The following is a 27,599-nucleotide window of genomic DNA, read 5'->3' as shown; positions in this document are numbered from 1 at the left end:
GTGCCCCCTCCCAACCTCAAACCTACCCACATGTGTCCTCACCCTCAGGGTGTTACTATGACATTATCTTTCTTTCCCCTCTCTCCTTACCTGTTACCTTTCTGAAGTTCTATGGTGGTAGTGCAAGGTCTGTCCCTACAGACCTCTGTTTCAGTGCTCCATCCCAGTGTACACAGCTTCAATGTTGAGCATTGGGATATGACATCATATCCTGGTGTTCAGCATCAACAGCCTGCAGGGATTAAAAGGTTTATAACATCCTTTCATTTAAAAATATTTTGAACTTGGATTTTATTGTGTTTTTTTCAGGTAAAAAATGTAACAAGCCCAACATTGAAAATGGACATCTTTATTACAATTGGGTTCCAAAATCACTGGGTAATTACATCGTCTATTATTGTAACAGCGGATATTTGCCACCATCCAAAGATGATTATGGCAGATCTCTTTGTTCTGAAAATGGTTGGAATCCCCCACCAAGGTGTCTAAGTAAGTGCTATAAACAAGTTTATACCATTTTAGAGACTAATTGTTGTAAGCCCAATGTAAATACACAATAATATAAAAAAACAATTCCTTATAAAGTATGCATGTCCACTGGCAACTGTCTTGAATGTTTTGCACTTTTAAATAATCTTTCTCACTGTACAATGATGGACTTTAAATTGTTTGCTTCTCTAAGATCATTGCTGATGTCTTTCTTACTTGGCATTGTGTTAACACATACCTGAATGCTCCAGACCAGCAAACTGCTAAAACTTTGACTTTTATAGAGGTGGTCAGATTTGCTGCTGATGAATTAATCAAGGGCATTTGATGAGCTGCACCTGACTGCTACATAGCATCTTAATTCCTATAGAAGCAGTAAGGGTCTACTTAGTTTTTCATAAATGGCTTCTCCATTTTGGCTTTATTTTGGCTAAATAAATCATGACACACTGTAATATGTAATGTGCTGTAATGTGTATGTAATTTTTAGACCTGCTAAGAAACAGATGATTGTTATTATGTTCTGATATGTAAAACGCTAGAAAGTGTACTTTCTTTTACACACGACTATGTATATATAAAATATGTATGGACAGTGTATATTTATGTGTATGGGCAGTGCATATGTGTGTGTATGAGCAGACGTGTATGCGCAATGTATATATGTGTGCATATAGGTGTGTGTATGGGCAGTGTATATGTGTCTGTATGGGAAGGCATGTGTATATGGACAGTGTATGTATTGTGACAGAAAGGCCGGTACAGTAGTGGATGGGCGGTATATACGCCCTACTCTGGCTAATTTTGTGTGTCCTTATGTGTAAAATTAAAGTCCCAGGGAAAGATGTTGTTTGACTACAAACTGCATTACTGGCAGTTTGCAAAACATGGTAAGGGTCCCTGGGGCGGAGCATCTGGAAGAGCAGGGTGGGCCAGTGCTCCAACAGCACTAATTGCTGTATTGATCCAATCCAGAGTCTGCCATCTGGACAGGAGCTCCACAGGTATGGACTAAGTAGCAGCTCACCTGTGGTTGATTAATTAGCAGGCAGAGGGTAAAAGGAACTGAGCCTGATTCAGAGGGGAAGGCCATTGTTATTCCAGCTGGGAGAGCTGAGGAACTGAGGAGTGGTTTCTCTCTGAAAAGCCATTTTGATGGAAACTTGTGACTTGTTGGAAGGTGAATGTTTGGAGCTGTTTTGTACTAAGTCAGTGCTCAAGCAAAGACTGTTATCCTGTGCTGCTTATAACTGCTGCTGTTTCTTCCTGTAAAATAAACATTGAAACTGAGCTGGATGTATCCTGGGCTTCATTTACCCTAGAAGACTGTGGTAACAACCAAGATCCTTGACAAAAATCCCAAGGAAAAGGGAGGCCTGTCGCATATGGTGGAGAATGCGGGCATCCACGTAAGTCTGTGGGTAGAAGCCATTTACAGCTCACCATGGAGGAAGTTATTAAAGCACTGATCCAGTCTACTTCTGCACAGCAGGAAGCTAATAGGAGAGCTGCAGAAAATAGTGCAGCCCTACAGCAGCTGGTGCTGGCTCAAGCAGAGAATGCTATGATAATGGCCAAAGCACAGAAGGAAAGCACTGATACCTTGGTACAGCATATTGTTATGACACAAGCTGAGGCATTCAGAATGACCCGTGAGGAACAGCAAACTGCTACCCATGCGCTACAGCAGGAGATTCACGCTTTGTCTGAAAAGCTGAACTGGGACTCTGAAGGGACCTATCAAGGACCCAAGGTGATTCGGGCAAGTCACTATCTTCAAAAGATGACTGCAGTAGATGACACTGAGGCATATCTTCTGGCTTTTGAACGCACAGCAGCGAGAGAAGGATGGCCGGCAGCTGAGTGGGCAAGTATACTGGCACCGTTCCTGAGTGGAGAACCCCAGAAGGCCTACTATGACTTGGAGCCAGCACAGGCCAGTGACTACAGCAAGTTGAAGGATGAAATCCTGGCAAGGCTTGGAGTAACCTCAGCAGTACGTGCACAAAGGTTCCATTCATGGTCATATTCCTCTGACAAAGCTGCAAGATCCCAAATGTTTGACCTAATACATCTGGCTAGGAAGTGGTTACAGCCGGAGGTCAACTCAGCTAGTCACATTGTGGAACTCTTAGTAATGGACCGTTTTTTTGCGGGGCTTGCCTCCCACTCTGCGTAGATGGGTTAGTCAAAGTGACCCTCAGACAGCAGACCAATTAATTGCTTTGGTGGAGAGGTATGTAGCTGCAGGAGAACTTGCACGTCCTGTTTCAACTGAGCAATCCCGCAATCAGAAGATCCAAGATCCTGGGAAAGCTGGTAAGACTGTTCATGATTTAAGGGGTACTGAAGAACGGCAGGTATATGCACAAGACACCAGAGACGCTATTCCAGGAGTCAGAGCCGCATTCAGACATAACAAACCTGGGAAAAGAACTATTTGGGGATATGACTATGTTATCAAATGTTATAAATGTAACGAGGTTGGTCATACAGCCAAGGACTGCCCACTCAACGACGAACGTATGGAATGCAATACAGGGGGAAATCCATGTTCTCTTTATCAATGTGTTGGTTCTGCTAATAATGATAATTCTCATTGGTGTTATGTGAATGTAAATGGGAAAATGTCTAGAGCACTGCTAGATTCAGGGAGCATGGTCACTTTAGTAGCCGAGTCGATAATACCTGAGGTAGAAACAGATCATGTACATAAAATGGGAATTATCTGTGTACACGGTGACAAGCGAGAATATCCCACTGCTGAGGTACAAATTGAAACTGAGTATGGTAATATAAAATATAGAGTAGGTGTAATGCCCAGTTTAGCACATGATGTGGTGATTGGACGAGACTTCCCCAACTTTCTCCAGCTGTGGGGATCCACAGAAAACAGGCCATACCTCATTAGGAAGCAGTCAAACTGGTGAAGGGTCTGTGTTTCCCTTTTCTGATGTTGATTTGGAAGACGATCTGGATGACATGAGACAAAATAAATGTAAAGCTTTCCACCCTTTACCTGTGTTAGTAGGGGATAATACTGTTGGAAACAGAGAGGAGGCTGGTACTAGCACAGAGAAGGAGGATGATTTCCCAGAGTTAGGGGTCAGTCCGGTTAACTTTAAATGTGCTCAATGGGAAGATCCTACATTAGTTGCTGCTAGAAATAATATTCAAGTCACAAATGGAGTTGTTAATCAGCCAGAAAACAGATTGCCCAATCCCTACTTTGAAGTAATCAATGATCTGATATATAGAGTAGAAAGAAAGGGTGTAGATACCACTAAACAGTTATTGGTTCCCCAGGCTTTCCGAAAAATTGTACTTAGTCTCGGACATAGCCACATTTTGGGTGGACACCTGGGAGTAGAAAAAAGACGAGAGAGAATTCTTAGACAATTTTACTGGCCTGGGGTATTTGCTGCAGTAACAAACTATTGTTCCTCTTGTCCTGAGTGCCAACTCAGAGCCCTTTTCAAGGCTTTTCGTACCCACTGATACCTCTACCTATAATTGACATACCCTTTGAAAGGATTGCTATGGACTTAGTGGGGCCATTGGTAAAATCAGCTAGGGGACACCAATATATTTTGGTTGTTATGGACTATGCAACTCGTTATCCGGAAGCAGTTCCCCTACGTAATATGTCTGCAAAGTATATAGCTAAAGAGACATGGGAGCAGGAAACCACACCTTACCGAAGTGTGATTGAGCATATAGCACAGATGCAGGACCGAATGGCAGCCGTCATGCCTGTAGTCAGAGAACATATGCAGAAAGCTCAGGAAGCACAGAAAAATTGCTATAATCGTAATTCTAGGATCAGGGTATTCCAACCTGGGGACAGAGTACTAGTGTTGGTCCCTACAGTGGAGAATAAGTTTCTTGCAACTTGGCATGGCCCCTATGAGATCATTGAAAAGGTGGGAGAGGTTAACTATAAAGTAAGGCAGCCAGGTAGGAGAAAACCTGAGCAGCTCTATCATATCAATTTGTTAAAACCTTGGAAAGATAGGGAAGTCTTAACCGCTTTGAAGCCCCCAGAGCCTCCCATCCCTGATCCTGAGGTAAATCTTCCAGAAACACTCTCAGGGCATCAGAAACAAGAAGTCAGAGATTTTGTCAGGAGAAACAAGGACATTTTCTCTGCAGTCCCAGGAAGAACTAGTATCATCAAACATAATGTAATAACAGAACCCGGGAAAAAGGTAAACTTAAAACCATACAGAATTCCCGAAGCTCAGAGGAAAGCTATAACCTTGGAGGTGTAAAAAATGTTAAAGCTGGGGGTAATTGAAGAATCCCATAGTCAATGGAACAGTCCTATTGTGCTGGTTCCAAAACCTGACGGCACTATAAGATTCTGTAATGATTATCGTAAGTTAAATTGCATTTCAATTTGACACATATCCGATGCCTCGCGTTGATGAATTGATAGAAAGGCTGGGGAAGGCTCGTTACCTGACGACCCTAGATTTAACAAAAGGATACTGGCAGGTCCCACTCACTGAACAGGCAAAGGAAAAAACTGCTTTTTCAACACCAAATGGTCTTTTTCAATATACTGTATTACCATTTGGGTTACATGGAGCCCCTGCCACTTTTCAGAGGATGATGGATAAGATTCTAAGGCCTCACGTCCGTTATGCTGCAGCATACCTCGATGATGTTGTTATCCATAGTACAGACTGGGAATCTCATCTCCCTAAAGTTCAAGCTGTACTTAATTCTATTCGCTCTGCTGGCTTAACTGCCAATCCTGCCAAGTGCACTATTGGCCTTGAAGAGGCAAAGTACTTGGGCTTACAGTTGGCAAAAGTGGAATCTATACAAAACTGGCCTCGACCACTCACAAAAAAGCAAGTGAGGGCATTTTTAGGGTTAACTAGTTATTATAGAAGGTTCATTCGTGATTTTGCTACTATTGCAGCCCCTTTAACTGACCTTACAAAAGCAAGATCCCCGGTTTCTGTTAAGTGGTCTCCAGAAGCTGATCAAGCTTTTCATACTTTAAAAGGAGCTCTCTGTGCTCAGCCGGTCTTGGTAACTCCAGACTTTTCTAGAGAATTTATGGTACAAACTGATGCTTTTGATGTTGGCTTGGGGGCTGTCCTTTCCCAAGAGTACCAAGGTGAAGAACATCCTGTTTTTTATTTGAGCAGAAAACTAAACCCACAAGAAAAGAATTACTCCATAGTAGAGAAGGAGTGTCTGGCGATTAAGTGGGCTTTAGAGGTTCTTAGGTACTATCTTCTGGGGAGGAACTTTAGATTAATTACCGACCATGCTCCTCTAACATGGATGTCTCAAAATAAAGAAACAAATGCAAGGGTAACCAGGTGGTTCCTCAGTTTACAACCCTTCAATTTTTCTGTGCAACACAGAGCAGGTCTTAAACAAGGAAATGCGGACGGGCTCTCCAGGGTACTCTCCTTGATATCCATGGTCGCTCACCCCTGTAGGAATGAGCTGGGGGGGAGGATATGTGACAGAAAGGCCGGTACAGTAGTGGATGGGCGGTATATACGCCCTACTCTGGCTAATTTTGTGTGTCCTTATGTGTAAAATTAAAGTCCCAGGGAAAGATGTTGTTTGACTACAAACTGCATTACTGGCAGTTTGCAAAACATGGTAAGGGTCCCTGGGGCGGAGCATCTGGAAGAGCAGGGTGGGCCAGTGCTCCAACAGCACTAATTGCTGTCCAGAGTCTGCATTCTGGACAGGAGCTCCACAGGTATGGACTAAGTAGCAGCTCACCTGTGGTTGATTAATTAGCAGGCAAAGGGTAAAAGGAACTGAGCCTGATTCAGAGGGGAAGGCCATTGTTATTCCAGCTGGGAGAGCTGAGGAACTGAGGAGTGGTTTCTCTCTGAAAAGCCATTTTGATGGAAACTTGTGACTTGTTGGAAGGTGAATGTTTGGAGCTGTTTTGTACTAAGTCAGTGAACAAGCAAAGACTGTTATCCTGTGCTGCTTATAACTGCTGCTGTTTCTTCCTGTAAAATAAACATTGAAACTGAGCTGGATGTATCCTGGGCTTCATTTACCCTAGAAGACTGTGGTAACAACCAAGATCCTTGACAAAAATCCCAAGGAAAAGGGAGGCCTGTCGCAGTATATAAATGCAAACATTACTGTTTTTGTATTGATTGTTTTTTGTAATGCATCATATTAACTAGTTATGTGCTGGAATTTAATGCTCTGGTAATGCCCCTGATTAATGTTTTTTATGTTTATTCGTTCTCCTTAACTTCCCAGCCTTTTGCTTTATCTCTCCTCCTTTTCTCTCTCATTTTCTCTGTACTTCTCCCTTTTCTCCCCTTTCTTTTTATCTCTCCTCCTTTTTTTCTTTACCTCACCTTTTTTCCCCTATCTCTCCCCTTTCTGCAGATCTCCTCTCCTCTTTCTCTTAAGCTCTCCTGCTATTGATAGCTCCTTCTTATTTATTTTCTTTTTCCCTTTTTCTTCCTACCTCCCCTTTTGTTTTTTAACTTTTCACTTTTTTTTGATACCTCTTTCTCATTATCTTTTTATTTTTATTATTTCAACTCTTCCATTCTCTTTATGTCTTCTCCGATTTCACTTTACCTCCCTTCTTTCTATAACTATCTCTCTCCTTCACTTACCTTTTTGAAGTTCTGGGGTGTGAGCACGAGGTCTGTTCATACAGACCTATCTTTCACCACTCCATCTTGAAGCTCCTGGCTTCAGCGCTGAGCACCGGCATATGTCGTTATATCGATTCGCTCAGCATTATTAGCTGGTGTGTTTTGTGAGGGAGCAGGGAGACAGAGGTCTAAACAGACCTCGCACTCCCTTTATTTTGGGTCGGTTAGTTATGATCTCCCCAACCAGTCCTGCTCCTAGTGGGGCCAGTGGGCAATCGCCAGTGGGCAATCGCCATGTGCTCCCCCAACATCAGTTGGGGGAGCACATGGGGGGCACAATGCTATGTGTTTTTAGCAATGCCACTGCTAATTAGCTTGCTCAGGGAGAGTTCCTGCCCAGAAAGTGCTCCCATTGATTTTAATTGCAGCATTAAGCTACTGATCTTACTGCATCTTATACTCTAGAGCTATAGCTTGTACGTAAAGTAAGTGTTTTATTTATTTTTATTTTTAAGTTGAACACAAAAAAAATACTGACTTGTAGTAAACTGAGATTGTGTAAACGTACTCCAAGTAAACATGAATAAAATATTTTTGGTGAGCAAATTTTTACTTTATTTTTTTCATTAGAAACCTGTAGTCATCAGGAAGCTTCAGTTGAAAATGCATATCTTGAGAATCCTGAACGCATTTATCTGAGTGGTGACAAAGTGAAATTCACTTGTTACAATGGCTATTCAACTCCAAATGGTAGAGAAAATGGAGAAAAAGAATGTCTTCCTAATGGGAGGTTTACTCAAGCAAAATGTTCCAGTGAGTAATTTAATATTTATTGCTTATGATAAAAACATTGAAGTGGCATTACACCTTTTGTTTTACTTTTAGCAAAAAAAAATAAGAAAACTTTACATAAAATAAATGTTTGCAGAATTGCCAGCTATCTTGTCCCCAGTCTTCACTACTGAAGCTGACCTCTGACCATACAGGAGCTGTTCCATAGTTACATAGTTATATAGGCTGAAAAAAGGCATGCGTCCATCAAGTTCAGCCTTTCCTATATCTGTTAATTTGTTGCTGTTAAAAAAGCATGCTTAGCTCCTCACTTAGCTGCCACTCGGTATATTTGATGTTTTTTATTTGGGACTGAGAGGGAGGTAATGCATAACGTAATGTTGTTGTTATTGCTTTCCATTTCTACAGAGACCTGTGAAATGAGACAATTACTTAATGGAAAATACAGCCCGAATAAAAGTGTATTTGATGTTGGAGAGTATATCCGTTTTGAATGTAATGAAGGATTTATGATTAAAACCAGAAAAATCATTGAAAATGCTCAATGTCTTTACAGGGGCTGGTCAGTAATTCCAGAATGCATTGGTAGGTTTATTTTATGCTATTAACTCTATAAGGGCTGGATGTTGAAACACATTGTTCACCATGGAAGGCTGGGCAAAACCAATTAGAACTTGAGCACCTTTATTGTGAATATGTGAAAACAAGTAAACATACTTAAGTAATAAATATCTTTAACCATCCAGAGAGTGTTGTTCCTCTTGCACTGGAGTGTATATGTAAGGAAAGAAAAATAAAATACACAATAGTGCTTTATGTAATATACAGTATTCAAGTTCAACAAAGTGAAAGCCAAATTTTTACTAATGTGATAAGTAGCATTTGAATCTAGTTCCTAAAGGTAGGACTCCAAGTCTATAAATCAACAAGATGTAGCCATATAATAAAAAGCAAAAGGACATTTCATAGTGAAATCCATTTAAAAACAATTTATTTCGAAATAAAATATAAGGCTTGCATTAAAAATTAGTGAGAAGCCATGAGGTTTAGGCAAGTATAATAAATTAAATAATAATGCTATATATCTAAAAATATTTAGAAAATACATCTGTCAACTAGTAATAGCAAAATTTTTGCACCTCTGGGGAATTCTAAGCTTGGCCTCCTATTTTGAAGCACATGAAACTATATTTAAAGTTTACATATCATCCACAAACAATTACAAATTATTTTGTACATTGTGCTAGATAATGGCTTTTTTTTACATTATCCTGAAATTTATAAGCACCAGTGAGGGTGAAAGTATATATATATATATATATATATATATATATATATATATATATATATAATTTCATAGCATAATATATGTAAGTCATACTCGAGGACCTTTTCATTCCATAATTTTATCCTTGACATATCTACTATTTCCGTGTATCCTCAAATTAAATTACCAAGCTTGAGTTTAGCGAATATACAAAACTGGCAAACTAACCTGAATTTTTACACTTTATGTCTCAACCAAACATCCACAATGCTAAGCAATTACTCTCGTAATTTAGTAAAAGCTGGTCACAATTTACATCATTGAATAGCTTAGAATGGCACCCCACAAAAAAATAACGTGGTGCACATTAATAAAAACACTGTTTTTAATTATTTATTATGTTTTCCAACAGAAATCACATGTACAGTACAAAACAGTCAGTTGATATCTGAGAAAAGGCAATATAAATATGGAGATGTTGTACAGTTTTCTTGTCCACGTGGCTACAAAATCATAGGATCAGACAAGAGTCAGTGTTTTCATTATGGATGGGGACCATCGCTGCCAACGTGTGAAGGTAAAGTTATATTCTACTTAAGAACATTAATGATACATAAAATTCAGATTTATCTAATTTTACGTTAATTCTAACACTAGAATGATTGACCACATGAACTTTTTTCTTGACACTGTTGAGGCCAGGACTGCACACTGATGTCAGCGGGCGGTCCCGCTGACGTCAGTGGGCGCTGACTCTTCGTGTTCGTCTTCGTGTTCGTTGGGGGAAATAATCTTTGTATACCACGAATAGTCGCCCATTCTTGTGTTCGGTTAGGGCGAATATATTTGTGTACATTCTTCATGTTAATACGGGGTTAACGCAGTATGCACTACGCAGCAGCATTGGTGCCAGGATTTGAAATGTCTGTACGAGCAACTCTATTGGTTGCCTGCAGGGGCCTCCTCTGCCATCAACTAATGAAGTACACCTGTACTTCATTGGTTGATGGCAAACGAGCCCCCTGCTGGTGACCAATAGTCGCTCATACAGACTTTAAAAATCCTGGTGCCGCAACTTGGCCGGGAGAGACCACTGGTCCCCCCGCTCCAAGAGTTAATGGTCTGTACGGACCTTTAACTCTTGGAACGGGAGACCATGGTCTCCCCAGGCAAAGTTGCACCGTCAGGAGTTAAAGGGCCATGCGAGTGAGCCTATTGGTCGCCTGCAGGGGCCTCCTCTGGCATCAACGTGATGCTGCATAGATAAGGTAGGCTAGATGGGGAAGGGACCAGGGAGATTAGTACACGAAGGCGAACATGAAGATTTTTTCGTGTTGTGTGTCTTCGTCTTCGTATACGTTTTACGGCCACCATGTTCGGTATTCGGCCTTCGTGTTTGTTTTCATGTTCGCCCAAATATGAATGCACAAGTCTAGTAATAATTGTTTTTATCCCTATCCCCAGTGAATGTTTTCTTTTTGTGTTCTTTTATAAAGCAGTGTCTCCCAGTCAAATAAACTAAGCTCTTCTGCTTCTAGCCTTACTTAAAAGTTTGCTTTTAACCACAAGATTCAGTAACTGCATTAGAAACATTGTAATATATTAAAAACTACCGGTAATGACAAACTTAGAGTGACAGAAAATAAATAATTTTGCCAATGAAAAAAAGCAATGTTTTTAATTATTGATTATGTGTTTTTTTCCTAAGTAACTAGATGTACAGTCCAAAACTGGCAATTGAAATCTCAGAAAAGGAGTTATAATTTTGGTGATATTGCTCAATTTTCTTGTCCACCTGGCACCAAATTAATAGGATCAGAAAGGAGTCGATGTGATCACAAAGGATGGGAACCATCCCTGCCAACATGTGAAAGTAAAGTTATGTCTTATAAAATATGTTAATTCTACCTCTATTCAAAGATCATATGATCAAGTGGCATACTTAGGGGCCTTTCCACCCCGGGTATCACTTATTAGGGGGTTGCTACACTGGCACACAGAGGACCCAAGTCTCCGGGAAAATCCCTCTCTCTTAATGTCTCCCTACCTTCTCTGCTCAGTGTTTCCGGGTCCCTGTCTCCGTTACCACAGCCCCACTTCTTTTCTTGGCTCTTCTTCTTCTGTCGTAAGTGAGAGTGTGTGTGTTTTTAAATTTTAAAATGGGAGTGGGGGCTCTAGCATCTGCTCTCAGTACCAAATGCTCTAGGTACGCCTCTCATATGATCTTTTTTTTATTGACAATGTTACACATTTAACTAATGATGATGCAACGATTAAGACTTTAAGAGACTATACTTTGTTTCCTAATTAATTTGGTTATTTTATTTAAAGGACTGGTGTAAGTTAGAATTATATCAATAAGGGCTTCCATTTCCAAAATAAGTTGTGTTAAAGCATTTTTCACACTTGCTCCATTAGACTACCTTCTAATATTGGTTGAAATTGATCAAAATTAATATAACATTTTATCAACTTTAATATGAAAACAAGTCATCTTCTGCATTCCGCAAATCCAAATAATTTGAATCTGCCAGGTAAGTGATCATCAGAAATGTGGTGCTATCCTCATTTGTATATTTAGTGAATGCACTGTTAATGAATGAGTCAACATTCATCATTGTGTTAGGTAAAGAAAACTCCTTTATGTAACGCTAGAAGGATCAGCAATGCCGGAACCTGTGTAATGGGTGGTTGGTAGCTATGGAGGAAGCCAAGCTGAAATTTCCTTAAACTTGTATACACCCAATGGTATAGCCTCGAGTAAGTGGCCTAAAACTGGTACGGCACCTGGTGGTACCTCTCTGACCCCCCTGTGCTTTGTGCTGCTGCTCTATTTTGAACTCATTAACCTATTGTGGCCGGATTGTTTGGCCTTTTCTCCTGATTTGGCTTGTTACCGTGATTTCCTGTTAAAGACCCGGCTTGTTTGACCTACTCCTAGTCTTCTCTGCGCCACGGGATCCAGGGTAATAGTCGCATTACAGTGGCATTATACTTGAAAGTAGAAACTAGAGATTTTGTAGGCTATTCTCAAAAACAATTTGAAATAGCAACAGTGGGTAGAGAAGCAGAGGTAAAAGACAGTCTGGTTGGTGATGGATCTTCGCAGTCTGTGCAGCTTTGGAGCAGGTCGGTACAAATGTCTCTTAGACAGCGAAGTGGCGTACTATAGTGTGCATAACAGGTAGGTCCCATGGGTGACTAAAGTATACCTACTTAGACCATTTACACTGATCACCCATAACATTATGACTACTGACAGGAGAAGTGAATAACACTGATAATCTTGTTATTGTGGCACCTGTCAGTGGGTGGGATATATTAGGCAGAGAGTGAACATTTCATCCTTAAGGTTGATGTATTATAAGCAGGAAAAATAGGCAAGCGTAAGGATCTAAGCGACTTTGAGAAGGGCCAGATCGGGACAGCTAGACCTCTCAAAAGCTGCAGCTCTTTGGGGGTGTTCCTGATCTGCAGTGGTCAGTACCTATCAAAAGTGGTCCAAGGAAGGAAAAGTGATGAATGGGGAACAGGGTCATGGGCGTCCAAGGCTCTTTGATGCACATGGGGGGTGAAGGCTTGCCGATGTGGTCCAATCCAACAGACAAGGTACTGTAGCTCAAATTGCAAAGTGGTTCTGATAGAAAGGTGTCAGAACACACAGTGCATCGCAGTTTGTTGTGTGTGGGGCTGCGTAGCCACAGACCAGTCAGGGTGTCCATGCTGACCCCTGTCTACTGCTGAAAGCGCCTACAATGGGCACGTGAGCAATGAAAGAAGGTGGCCCGGTCTGATGAATCACAATTTCTTTTATTCCATGTGGGCAGCAGGGTGCGTATGCGTCACTTACCTGGAGAACAAATGGTACCAGGCTGCATCCATGGAGGCCCCACCTTCCAATTTACAGGACTTAAAGGATCTGCTGCTAACGTCTTGGTGCCAGATTGCACAGCACAACTTCAGTGGTCCCGTAGAGTCCATGCCTCGACGGGTCAGGGCTGTTTTGGTGGCAAAAGGGGACCTACACAATATTAGAAAGGTAGTCATAATGTTATGGGGGATCGGTGTAAATATATATAAATGGGGATGAAGGAGCCTGCCGTAATACTTGAGAGTTAAGGTAAGTATTCAGAAGGGGGCAAGCCAGGGTCGGTAACCAAGCAGGCAGGCAGGTGAATAATTGCTGTCGGATACAAGCTGAAGTTAAGGGATGGAGAAAGGTTGGGCTGTAGGCAAGTCAGGCAGGTGGATAGTCAAAATCAGATACCAGCTGGAGTCAAGAATTGGAGATGGATTGCATAGGCTATCCTAAATCATAGACAAGATGAAGGGCCAGTTAAAGGTTTGAGCTTATACAGCATAAATAATGGCAGACTAGATGGTCTGAGTGGTTTTCATTTGCAGTCAAATTGTAGTATTTGGCGGCAGATAAGAATTATTTTGCTCATCTAGTTTCCTCGTTTTTTCTACTTTACTTCAAACTTTAACCAGTCAATGGTCTCATCTTTAAATTTAGGACAGCCTTATGTCTATGCCATGCATATCTAAATATCTTTAAGTGTGTTGACTGCTATTACTGCTGGTGGAAGGCTGTTCTACTTCTATCATCCTCTCAGTAATACAAAACTTACAATTACAATACAATGACTTACATTACAAAATACGCCAATGGTCTGACACTTGACAATCTGTTAAAAGTAGACATTGAGAACATTATAATGTCCCTGACTGCCTGAAGAGAAAGAGAATGCACATTATTTTACTTAAATATACATTCTTTAAAAATGTAACAAAAAACCCTGGAACTTACTGATGGTAAGTATATCACATTGCAGGAGGTCTTCTACTGGAAATAGAGAGGGGGCAGGCAATAGGGTCCAATACATATGAGGGTATTCTGCAGAACTATTCTGCAAGACAGGCACCACAAAAATTTAAACTGACATCTTTTAAAATGCATATTATGGCTGGAGTGTGCCCTTAAATATCAGAATTATATATACATTTTCAAATGTTCCCTTCTGCCTCCTTAAGACTTATCCTTGTCTGTGGGTTTTTATTTCCTATTTTAGCCTACCTTAAAGGATTCTTAAATGTTAAAAAAATATCTGTGCAGATTGTTTTGAAATGGTTTTCACAGATTGTATTAATGATAAATATTTGATGGCATGCTTTGTAAGTATTCCAACTAGTTATAGTTCAAAATGTCATTAGCAAAGTCATGATGGAATTGACTATCATCTCTTCACCAATGATAGACACAACAGTCAGTTATCACTTCTAATGTCAGAGTCTAATGTTAAGCTTTAATTTAGCTTTTGTCTCTCGGGAATAATCCTAGGGATATGTTTAAGTGGTGAACAGTTCAAACATAAATTCCTCTTAATATTTCATTAGATAATGAAATATCAATGAATGAGTCCCTTAATGTACCAAACACTACATTAGGTCACAAAAGTTTCTTGTAACTTTCTTTTTCTTCTTTCCTTTTCTTTTTTTAGCTACGAAGTGCCAGCTGCAATTAGATAGTAAAACTTCTAAAGTTCCCAAGAAGAAGGAATATAAAGTAGGCGAGAAAGTCAAAGTTTCTTGTAAAAAAAACTTCATACTAGTTGGATCAAGTGAAATAACATGTCACGCACATGGTTGGGAACCAGAAGTACCCAGTTGTAAAGGTAGCTCCAAAATATTTTTTGTTTTCTTGGTCTATTTTATCTAGCACGGATAATAATGGCCAGTTTTATTTTTCTTTTGGTAGCAGTATTTCTAGCTTACATGTATATAAAAAACAGTTTGGTGTTATGTTGATAAATGCCATTAGATATAAGAAAATATTGAACTGAAGAGCTGCAAAATTTTGTTTCAACCTAAATTAAGACGTAGACCCTTGTATTTGCAGCACACACACACACTCATAAACACACAGAAGAAAAGAAAAAGAACAAAGTTGATAGAGGATTCCCAATAAGACCATGAACCCACTTCCTAGAATTTCTATTTTTAGGGAAACTCTGTAACAGCTATCATATATCTTGCTTACAAATAAGAAGGGGTATTTCAATTGGGCTCCTCCCTAGAGAGCCACATGAGTTTTGGCACGTTAGGGAGTTCTCAGGATACACTGGCTGCTTGCTTCCTCTACTATACCACCATAAATGTGACTCCCTCCCATGTCATATAAGAGTGGCAATAGTGGAGGAGGTTTAATGTTTTTTTTTTAAATTTAGGAATTGAGAAAAGGAATTGGGAAAAGCAGAGGACATGGGGGTTCTGGGGGAGGGATAGGGGCAAATATGAGGTTTAAATATAGATGGGAGGCAGTAGAGGGACTTGGGAGAAATAGGAGAAGGAGAGGTACTAGAATTGAGATGGGTACAGAAGTAGTACCTGGGCTGAATATGGGGCAGAATCAGTACAACACAAGGGGTGGAAACAGGGAAGTGGTGGATAGAAGTGAGTGAGACTACCCAAGAGGTACTTGGATAGAAATTTGAGGCCACTTTTTTCCTGAACCTGTCTTTTTCTATTGATTTATTTGGCCCTGAATGAAAGCACTTGGCATTAGGAGTTATGAAAACACCTAGGAACTTCCCATGACAGGCTACCTATTCCCAGGACAAGCACTCCCTCTTCTGAAGCCCCAGATACCACTAAAACTATCGCTAGAGGAAGGGGTATTATATAGAGAATGAGTACCTATGCACTGCCCCTGAAAGAGGAGAGTAACCTAGACACCTAGGAAAGCAACCCTTCATCCAGAGACTCCAGGTCAAACTCAGAGAGCTTCCAGGTATGGTTATGAATTAGGTCTTGATTGTCCATTCACTAAGTAGCGAGTTGCTCATCTCACCCCATGGTTTATGTTATTTTCACAGCTTCTTTCCAGATCACAATTTTGCTGTCTGTAAAAATATACAGCATGTGCTATCACATACAGACTTATTTCCACTAGTGTCCATTACATACATTGGATGTAAATGTAAATATTTATAGTCGTTTCTGAACAAAATATATGTTTCTTGTGTGAATAAATGTTAAATTCAACCTTCTCAGCTTTTGGCATATGTATATATGGGTCATATTTGCAGTGAATGCAGGTCCCTGGTCGCTTTCTATGACCTCAGGGACCCCAAATCCAGATTTTGTCGATAATCTCCTTCATAATGGTTTTAGACTGATGCGTCGGTCCATGAGCTAGTGATGCGATTAAAGGATATAAAGTCCGGGGTAAACAAAGATATTGGCCTCTGGCCCAGGCTCCCCGCTCATCCTTGGATGCTCCTTCTTGTATCCATTGATTTTGTTCCTTGGTTGAAGCTTGTTGTAATTGAATTAAAATATCCCATTGGTGCTACCTTGGTCACCGCCATTAAAGGGACCGCTGAGTCTTCATTGAGGGCTGCTTGCTAAGGATTTTTGGATCAATTGGAGGCTGCAACCCAGATAATATTTTTAGAATCGTATGGCATTAGATATGATTCTGGCAGAAAAAAGGCGGAGTCTGTCAAATAATTGGAGAAACTTGTACTTTCATCCCAGATAATACAGGCCCCGACGGAAAAGTGACTGTGGCTATTAAAAAGTTAAATTCTCTAGGAGACGAATTAAAGCGCAACTCCGGAATCGATCATCCATGGGCCGAATGGTTTGGCTGGCTCAAAGGATGGAAACAAGCTCTGGTCCAGCTGGGAATAATTTTACTGATTATTGTTATTATTGTCGCTTTTATGCTATTATGTGTAGTCCCTTGTCTATGCGATAAAATGCGTGAAGTAGGCGAGACTACCCCGTTAATGCTTATGTACGATGACACGATGCCAAGCTTTGCATCTTCTTATGAAACACCATTTAGTTCGATAGTTCCCCCTGACGGTAATCCCCGCCCCGTGTAGGGACATATAGATCCGAGGGACATGTCCAAGACCTGAAACCGGGATTTTATCCAATAGGGATAATTTGTCGCCACTGCAGGTGAAGAGGATGCAGGATTATGTCCGGTAGGATCTGTCAGGATTAGGGACAGTCGGCCATCGTATATTCAAGGGAGGACTGTTATGGAACTAGAATATATCAGCAAGAAACGCTTATTGCTTTAATGAATATAAGCTGGCCTCGACCAATAAAGGGTTACACCTCACGCAGATATGTGAGAGACGCAAGTAGCAGTGTATTCAGTTATATAGTGGTTGCATTAGAACAGAAGCGTCGGGAATCCAGGGACGATAGTATGAAATGAGACCCAGAAAGGTCTGTAGCTGATGTGGAGTTTCTGGCGGAGCCAACTCCAGGATGGCCTTTTTCCGTGCCATTGTAAGGTGTTTACGGCCTTTGGTAATACAATGTCCCAGAAAAATCACTTTTTGAAGGCATAACTGTAGTTTTGATTTGGAGACCTTACAGCCAGCTGTAGCTAGAAAATAGAGTAGGTCCAGGGTAGTTTCTTGACACATGGATGGGTCTGGAGCACAAAAAAGTAGGTCATCCACGTATTGCAGGAGCTCAACTTCCGGGTGAGCATCTTGCCATGAAGAAAGCACAGAAGACATAGCTTTGCTGAAACTGGACGGGCTGTTTTGAGCTTCTTGTGGCATCACCGTCCAGGTGTATTGCCGACCAGCATATATGAATGCAAAAAGATATTGACACGAAGGGTGTAATGGAATGGAGAAAAAGGCATTAGCAAGATCAATTACAGTGAACCAGGATGCCGTAGGTGGAATGCTGGATAGAAGAGTATGTGGATTTGGCATAATAGGGGTATCCTTGACAGCGCGTAAATCTTGTACCATCCTGTACACTGGAGGTTGGCCTTTGATCTGCTTCTTTTTGACTGTATACAGCGGAATATTGCAAGGAGAAGTAGTAGGTATTATTGCACCGGATTCTAGGAGTGCAGCTACTTGAATAGATATTGCATCTAGTTGGGCCACTGATAAAGGATATTGGGTCTTGTATGGAAGAACGTTAGGATCCTTAAGCACAACTTGTACCGGTGGGACGTCCATAGGCCCATAGGGTAGCTGGAAGATGGTCTAGCAAGGTATTCAAAGAATTAAATAGATTATCCCAGGTTTCGGCACCAGGATCATGTACTATTGCCATAAGCATGCAGGTTTCTTCAGGGGCAAGAGCAGTGTTGAGAGTGACAGTTCCTTTGTCAGTGAAGGAAATATTGGCTTGGATTTTGCTGAGAAAATCCGCTCCTAGAAGATTAAAAGGGCAAGTGGCATTGACCACAAATTGAGCTAGAGTAGATGAAGGCAGATGTATCGAAGAACTTGTGACGGGTAGGGGGCGTGTGAGTGGGTTGTGTTGAACCACGCCTTCTAACCCACTACAGGGGAGTTGTATATCAGATAACCAGGATGGGTGTGCATCCGTCTCACAAAGCACGCTACGAGCAGCGCCAGTGTCAACAAGAAATGAGCAAGGTTTTCCGGCTACATCAAGAGTGATCTTAGGGGAAGGGCCGGAGACGGCCATGCAAATAGAGTCCCCCTCCTCCATTTGCTCGCCTATTTCCTATGGCTGAGGAGGAGGAGGTGGAGGAGGAGTGTTCTGGTTCTGGTTTTGGTTCTGGGCTTGATAAGCGGCCCACAGATGGCGACTACGGCATACTCTTTTAAGATGACAGACTTTCCCACATCCATAGCATTTACGAGGTTGTCGCTGTCCGTTTGTGGCTTCATTAGTGGCGTCGGCTCCGGTCATTACCGCCACGATGGCGGACTTCTTTTTGCTGTTACCTGCTTCCAATCCTTTTGCAACTTGTATTAGAATTTCGAGATCCATTGACCTCTATTCCGGGCGGCAGGTAGTGAGTACTTTGTTGAGATCAGAACGGAGGCCGTCTACAAAGCCACGACCCAACATACGAATATGTGCCATTTCTTGGAGTGAGAATCCTAGATCACGAAAATGTCGTTTGATTCTGTAGACATATTTCTCCACTGACTCTCTTTTTTCTTGAGTTATATCCTGTAGAGATACTGTTTGTTCGGACAATCTGTCCTTCGCCCAGATTTCCAGTTGCTTGATAAACTGTTGACCTGATTCAGTGGATCTGTGATCGCAAAATAGATAAGATGGGTCTCGTATAATTTGGTTGAGAATAAAATCTGCGTAATTTCCTGCTTTGGCTTGGACAATACTAACAAGGTCAGACCAGGTACATCCATAGGTAGTCCAGGCCTGTGAAACTTTTCGATAAAATGGCATTGGATGAGTATCAGGTTCAGGGAGATCTTTGACGATTGTATACAGTTGTTGCAGATTGAATGCTACATACTTGGAACGCGACTCCGTGGAAGCGAGACCATCTCGTGGAGTAGCATTTTCTGTGGCGAGTCGGGTGGCTTGTACTATAGCTGCAGACATAATTTCAGCGAATTGAGAAGAAAACAGATTATTGGGATTTGTATTCCCAATGGATGGTGGCTGAGGGGCTGATGTACTTGAGGGCTGTTCGGTATCAGATTGTGGAGTATGTCTTATACGGCGATGGCCTATAGGGGAACGTACAAAAGGTAAGCCATGGTAAATGCTTCGGGATTCCTCCTCCTCTGAGCCCTCTTCTTCTGATCATGAGTACCTATTTCTTCATCAGTGAAAATAGGTTGGTGCTTAGGCCTAGCTCCCATCTCCTCAGCAAGGAGAACAGGTTGGTCAAAACCCACCAAGGGGGACTGTGTGTGTTTGGGCTTAGTTCTTCTTTGGGGTTTAGTTATTGGTTTCGGTCTAGGTAACTTTTTTCCCTTTTTAAGTACCATACCGCTGTCGGCATCGGATTGGGTCGGGGCAGCTGTTGCGCCCTCGGTCGTATCTATTTCCTCCCCTTCTGCGCTGTCGTCCGGGCCCATCATCATTAACGGGACAGTAGTGCTGGGCGTAGGTACCGGGGGTGTAACTACGGGAGGAGTGGGTGGAAATAGTACTGCTTGAGGTTTTTCTAGTGTTTTGCCTTCCTGGAGTAGTAGGCCTTCCTCAGCCTGGTGTTGGGCCGGAAGCATAACAGCACTAGTAGATATATTTTCCTTCTTTGTTTCCTCACCGCTTGCCATTATCATGATTGGGACCATATGTCTGGGTGCCGTAATCTGGGTAGGTAATACAAATGTGCCATCCGGATTAACTACTGGGTACAATGATACTGTGGGAATAGACATAGAAGATAACGGAGCCGGAGGTAGGCCAGAATTTTGGGCATTGTCAGTTAACAAAGATGGTGCCGATGCCTGTACCGGATATAATATAGAAAACGGGGCAGGCAATTGGTGGAGATTTTCCACTAAAGACAGTTGGTGAAGTGCGTCACAAGATGGCGCTGGTGTCTGTGTCAGACACAACACAGTAGCCGGAGTAGACAGGGGGCGGGGGGCCTCACAGTACAGACAAGAGCGACAAGTTTCTGACGTCATCGCATTACAGGCTGGGCAGCTCCACCCCTTGTCCGACGACTCGGCGCCATTATAGAGCGGTGGCGTATGAGACATTGGAATTTTATACAGATATCTTGAGTGCTTTTCATCATACATTTCTTCGCCATCTAACGATTTAAATTCTTTGCTACAATCTAGCCAGATTTTAACAGTATCTTTCAATCCGTTATCGTCTAATTTTCCTGCTTTTTCATTTAGGAGGTTTTGCCAGGTGCAAATTGATAAGGTTCCTCCTCTGGGTACTTTATATCGTTTTTCCAACTTAGATAATTGCTTAATGTATCTTTTCCCTCGTCTGTCGGCAACTAATTGGGAGGGCGTACAGAGCCCACTTGGAACGCTGTTATCGTTCCCCATTCCGCAACGGTATCGTAACCTTGTCTGCAACCGTCCGAAACCTTCTGATATAAGCGAGGCACACACACACTGTAGTAATATTATGCACTGGGGACAGGCGACTGGGCTGTCCGAAATAGTGTTAGTCTTACGGCACCGTCTGGGATCAGAGCAACTGGGTTGATCAGGTGTAGACTTGAAACACTTTACCGATTCCTTCCTACTACAGTGTGCTTGCCAGAAAAGGGAGGCACCACAGTTCAACAAGTGACTACGATAGTATATTTACATGGGGTTCTTTTATTGCCTCTCGAGGGTGCGTCAACCACCTGAGTTCCCTCCTCCGAATACACACGTGAGTAACGAGTGACACACAAGGTAGATAAGAAACGATCTTACCTTGTAACTGGGCTGCAGTCCCAGGGTCTAATCGTCAGCTCACGGCATGAACTCTCCCCGGGAGGGACCTCCGACGGGTACGGCTTCCTCGAGCCCCACGTTGGCCGCCAACTGTTTTGGATGCTTTCCAATAAAGCCTTTCTTCAATTGTTGAACTGCTCCAAATTATGTGAATATAAATGTACGTGCACGGAGAGAGAAATAAGATACACGACACACTCTGGGTCAGGTCCCAAATCACTCTGCTTTATTTTGTTTATATTATAGATTATATAGTGTCCAGAAAGAGGGATGTCAGGTTATGTAAAGCTTATTAATTGGTTAATCCTGAAACTATGCGGAAATAGGCAGAAAGGCAGAAAACAGTTAGATACTTTCCTGCAACTAGATATAGCCGGATGGCGCTTGCGGTTAGTAAAATATAGATAACTGAATACACTGCTACTTGCGTCTCTCACGTATCTGCGTGAGGTGTAACCCTTTATTGGTCGAGGCCAGCTTATATTCATTAAAGCAATAAGCGTTTCTTGCTGATATATTCTAGTTCCATAACATATGTATATATAACTCATATTTTTGTTATTTGTTCAGTGTAATAATTGTTAGATGTTTAGTGTAAAAAGGACTATTTAACCATTTGTAAGTTAAAATCTTTATGAAAAGATGGCAGTGCTACTTTATAAAAGAAATATCACTGATCTCACACTCCAGAACAAAATGGCTACTACCGAATGAGGATAGAACTAACGTAATAGGTCAGAATTAGCATCCTAATTACCTAGTAACAGCTGTTATAGAGCAATATTATTATAGGTTTCCTAATCAAATAACTGTAGATAATCAAGAGAAACCCTAGTGCAATAAATGAGTAACAACTTGCCTGAAAGACCCGCTTTAATTTAAAGTTCATATGAGTGCATTTGCAAGGTGGCACACCACAACTTGAAAGGGACTACACAACTATCATATATATATATATATATATTAAAGTGCATATGATGAGTGGTGTGTCAATTCAAGTAATTGTTTCCCTTTTGTTAGTATTCACATCCCACACACTTAAAGGTAGTCCTTTAGGTATGTGCTTGTCTCCAGCACAGAAAAACGGCTAATTGCAGGCCTTGGGTTTGGATGTCAAAATAATCTGATGGATAACGCATTGATTGAGATTGAGAAGTCAGAAGGTTGTAGTTAATAATGCATTGTCAGAGGAAGGACTTGTTACTAGTAGGGTACTTCAAGGATCAGTATTGGGACTTTTTAATATTTTTATTAGTGATATTACACAAGGTATTAATGGTAAGATGTCTCTGTTTGCAGATGAAACAAAAGTCTGCAACTGGATAGACCTTCTGGGTAGAACAAGTCAAATGGCAAATTATTTAGCTGAATTAGAAGAATGGTCTAGTGTGTTGCAGCTGCAGTTTAATGTTGATAACTGTAACATAATGGACTTGGGATGATAAAATCCCAAGGTGGATTTTTTATTGGATACACTGTTATATCAGTGACAACAAAAGAGGGAGACTTAGGAGTAATTATTTTGGATGACTTAAAGAGAAGCAGACAATGCGATAAAGCATCAGAAAAAGCAAGCACATTGTTGGGTTGTATAGCTAGAGGCATTACTGCAGTAGCAGGAAGATAGAGGTTGTTCTACCACTTTACAGATCTCAGTGGAGCTGCAGCTTTTGAGAGGTCTAGCTGTCCCGATCTGGCCCTTCTCAAAGTCGCTTAGATCCTTACGCTTGCCTATTTTTCCTGCTTATAATACATCAACCTTAAGGATGAAATGTTCACTCTCTGCCTAATATATCCCACCCACTGACAGGTGCCACAATAACAAGATTATCAGTGTTATTCACTTCTCCTGTCAGTAGTCATAATGTTATGGGTGATCAGTGTAAATGGTCTAAGTAGGTATACTTTAGTCACCCATGGGACCTACCTGTTATGCACACTATAGTACGCCACTTCGCTGTCTAAGAGACATTTGTACCGATCTGCTCCAAAGCTGCACAGACTGCGAAGATCCATCACCAACCAGACTGTCTTTTACCTCTGCTTCTCTACCCACTGTTGCTATTTCAAATTGTTTTTGAGAATAGCCTACAAAATCTCTAGTTTCTACTTTCAAGTATAATGCCACTGTAATGCGACTATTACCCTGGATCCCGTGGCGCAGAGAAGACTAGGAGTAGGTCAAACAAGCCGGGTCTTTAACAGGAAATCACGGTAACAAGCCAAATCAGGAGAAAAGGCCAAACAATCCGGCCACAATAGGTTAATGAGTTCAAAATAGAGCAGCAGCACAAAGCACAGGGGGGTCAGAGAGGTACCACCAGGTGCCGTACCAGTTTTAGGCCACTTACTCGAGGCTATACCATTGGGTGTATACAAGTTTAAGGAAATTTCAGCTTGGCTTCCTCCATAGCTACCAACCACCCATTACACAGGTTCCGGCATTGCTGATCCTTCTAGCGTTACATAAAGGAGTTTTCTTTACCTAACACAATGATGAATGTTGACTCATTCATTAACAGTGCATTCACTAAATATACAAATGAGGATAGCACCACATTTCTGATGATCACTTACCTGGCAGATTCAAATTATTTGGATTTGCGGAATGCAGAAGATGACTTGTTTTCATATTAAAGTTGATAAAATGTTATATTAATTTTGATCAATTTCAACCAATATTAGAAGGTAGTCTAATGGAGCAAGTGTGAAAAATGCTTTAACACAACTTATTTTGGAAATGGAAGCCCTTATTGATATAATTCTAACTTACACCAGTTCTGTAAACAAGGTCAGACCAGGTACATCCATAGGTAGTCCAGGCCTGTGAAACTTTTCGATAAAATGGCATTGGATGAGTATCAGGTTCAGGGAGATCTTTGACGATTGTATACAGTTGTTGCAGATTGAATGCTACATACTTGGAACGCGACTCCGTGGAAGCGAGACCATCTCGTGGAGTAGCATTTTCTGTGGCGAGTCGAGTGGCTTGTACTATAGCTGCAGACATAATTTCAGCGAATTGAGAAGAAAACAGATTATTGGGATTTGTATTCCCAATGGATGGTGGCTGAGGGGCTGATGTACTTGAGGGCTGTTCGGTATCAGATTGTGGAGTATGTCTTATACGGCGATGGCCTATAGGGGAACGTACAAAAGGTAAGCCATGGTAAATGCTTCGGGATTCCTCCTCCTCTGAGCCCTCTTCTTCTGATAGACTATCATGAGTACCTATTTCTTCATCAGTGAAAATAGGTTGGTGCTTAGGCCTAGCTCCCATCTCCTCAGCAAGGAGAACAGGTTGGTCAAAACCCACCAAGGGGGACTGTGTGTGTTTGGGCTTAGTTCTTCTTTGGGGTTTAGTTATTGGTTTCGGTCTAGGTAACTTTTTTCCCTTTTTAAGTACCATACCGCTGTCGGCATCGGATTGGGTCGGGGCAGCTGTTGCGCCCTCGGTCGTATCTATTTCCTCCCCTTCTGCGCTGTCGTCCGGGCCCATCATCATTAACGGGACAGTAGTGCTGGGCGTAGGTACCGGGGGTGTAACTACGGGAGGAGTGGGTGGAAATAGTACTGCTTGAGGTTTTTCTAGTGTTTTGCCTTCCTGGAGTAGTAGGCCTTCCTCAGCCTGGTGTTGGGCCGGAAGCATAACAGCACTAGTAGATATATTTTCCTTCTTTGTTTCCTCACCGCTTGCCATTATCATGATTGGGACCATATGTCTGGGTGCCGTAATCTGGGTAGGTAATACAAATGTGCCATCCGGATTAACTACTGGGTACAATGATACTGTGGGAATAGACATAGAAGATAACGGAGCCGGAGGTAGGCCAGAATTTTGGGCATTGTCAGTTAACAAAGATGGTGCCGATGCCTGTACCGGATATAATATAGAAAACGGGGCAGGCAATTGGTGGAGATTTTCCACTAAAGACAGTTGGTGAAGTGCGTCACAAGATGGCGCTGGTGTCTGTGTCAGACACAACACAGTAGCCGGAGTAGACAGGGGGCGGGGGGCCTCACAGTACAGACAAGAGCGACAAGTTTCTGACGTCATCGCATTACAGGCTGGGCAGCTCCACCCCTTGTCCGACGACTCGGCGCCATTATAGAGCGGTGGCGTATGAGACATTGGAATTTTATACAGATATCTTGAGTGCTTTTCATCATACATTTCTTCGCCATCTAACGATTTAAATTCTTTGCTACAATCTAGCCAGATTTTAACAGTATCTTTCAATCCGTTATCGTCTAATTTTCCTGCTTTTTCATTTAGGAGGTTTTGCCAGGTGCAAATTGATAAGGTTCCTCCTCTGGGTACTTTATATCGTTTTTCCAACTTAGATAATTGCTTAATGTATCTTTTCCCTCGTCTGTCGGCAACTAATTGGGAGGGCGTACAGAGCCCACTTGGAACGCTGTTATCGTTCCCCATTCCGCAACGGTATCGTAACCTTGTCTGCAACCGTCCGAAACCTTCTGATATAAGCGAGGCACACACACACTGTAGTAATATTATGCACTGGGGACAGGCGACTGGGCTGTCCGAAATAGTGTTAGTCTTACGGCACCGTCTGGGATCAGAGCAACTGGGTTGATCAGGTGTAGACTTGAAACACTTTACCGATTCCTTCCTACTACAGTGTGCTTGCCAGAAAAGGGAGGCACCACAGTTCAACAAGTGACTACGATAGTATATTTACATGGGGTTCTTTTATTGCCTCTCGAGGGTGCGTCAACCACCTGAGTTCCCTCCTCCGAATACACACGTGAGTAACGAGTGACACACAAGGTAGATAAGAAACGATCTTACCTTGTAACTGGGCTGCAGTCCCAGGGTCTAATCGTCAGCTCACGGCATGAACTCTCCCCGGGAGGGACCTCCGACGGGTACGGCTTCCTCGAGCCCCACGTTGGCCGCCAACTGTTTTGGATGCTTTCCAATAAAGCCTTTCTTCAATTGTTGAACTGCTCCAAATTATGTGAATATAAATGTACGTGCACGGAGAGAGAAATAAGATACACGACACACTCTGGGTCAGGTCCCAAATCACTCTGCTTTATTTTGTTTATATTATAGATTATATAGTGTCCAGAAAGAGGGATGTCAGGTTATGTAAAGCTTATTAATTGGTTAATCCTGAAACTATGCGGAAATAGGCAGAAAGGCAGAAAACAGTTAGATACTTTCCTGCAACTAGATATAGCCGGATGGCGCTTGCGGTTAGTAAAATATAGATAACTGAATACACTGCTACTTGCGTCTCTCACGTATCTGCGTGAGGTGTAACCCTTTATTGGTCGAGGCCAGCTTATATTCATTAAAGCAATAAGCGTTTCTTGCTGATATATTCTAGTTCCATAACATATGTATATATAACTCATATTTTTGTTATTTGTTCAGTGTAATAATTGTTAGATGTTTAGTGTAAAAAGGACTATTTAACCATTTGTAAGTTAAAATCTTTATGAAAAGATGGCAGTGCTACTTTATAAAAGAAATATCACTGATCTCACACTCCAGAACAAAATGGCTACTACCGAATGAGGATAGAACTAACGTAATAGGTCAGAATTAGCATCCTAATTACCTAGTAACAGCTGTTATAGAGCAATATTATTATAGGTTTCCTAATCAAATAACTGTAGATAATCAAGAGAAACCCTAGTGCAATAAATGAGTAACAACTTGCCTGAAAGACCCGCTTTAATTTAAAGTTCATATGAGTGCATTTGCAAGGTGGCACACCACAACTTGAAAGGGACTACACAACTATCATATATATATATATATATTAAAGTGCATATGATGAGTGGTGTGTCAATTCAAGTAATTGTTTCCCTTTTGTTAGTATTCACATCCCACACACTTAAAGGTAGTCCTTTAGGTATGTGCTTGTCTCCAGCACAGAAAAACGGCTAATTGCAGGCCTTGGGTTTGGATGTCAAAATAATCTGATGGATAACGCATTGATTGAGATTGAGAAGTCAGAAGGTTGTAGTTAATAATGCATTGTCAGAGGAAGGACTTGTTACTAGTAGGGTACTTCAAGGATCAGTATTGGGACTTTTTAATATTTTTATTAGTGATATTACACAAGGTATTAATGGTAAGATGTCTCTGTTTGCAGATGAAACAAAAGTCTGCAACTGGATAGACCTTCTGGGTAGAACAAGTCAAATGGCAAATTATTTAGCTGAATTAGAAGAATGGTCTAGTGTGTTGCAGCTGCAGTTTAATGTTGATAA

General features: G+C 41.6%; 1 protein-coding gene across 5 annotated transcripts in view; it reads left to right on the top strand.

Annotated features, from left to right (window-relative positions):
* Positions 1 to 27,599, top strand: part of LOC128500160 (coagulation factor XIII B chain-like) — a 169,962-nt gene that overhangs the window by 26,267 nt on the left and 116,096 nt on the right. Inside the window, exons 8-13 of one of the 5 annotated variants that reach the window (XM_053469201.1) lie at positions 310 to 489; positions 7,728 to 7,910; positions 8,298 to 8,474; positions 9,569 to 9,733; positions 10,865 to 11,029; positions 14,658 to 14,831. The exons of 3 other annotated variants lie outside the window; for them this stretch is intronic. In XM_053469201.1, coding sequence (XP_053325176.1) covers positions 310 to 489; positions 7,728 to 7,910; positions 8,298 to 8,474; positions 9,569 to 9,733; positions 10,865 to 11,029; positions 14,658 to 14,831 — 1,044 coding nt within the window. The remainder of the gene's footprint in view (positions 1 to 309; positions 490 to 7,727; positions 7,911 to 8,297; positions 8,475 to 9,568; positions 9,734 to 10,864; positions 11,030 to 14,657; positions 14,832 to 27,599) is intronic. One more of the 5 variants, XM_053469205.1, reaches the window with a different exon arrangement.

Source organism: Spea bombifrons, chromosome 6, assembly GCF_027358695.1.
Source record: "Spea bombifrons isolate aSpeBom1 chromosome 6, aSpeBom1.2.pri, whole genome shotgun sequence".
Classification (NCBI taxonomy): Eukaryota; Metazoa; Chordata; class Amphibia; order Anura; family Pelobatidae; genus Spea; species Spea bombifrons.
Note: the sequence above shows the minus strand (reverse complement) of the source record. Positions and strands in the feature narration are given on the sequence as shown.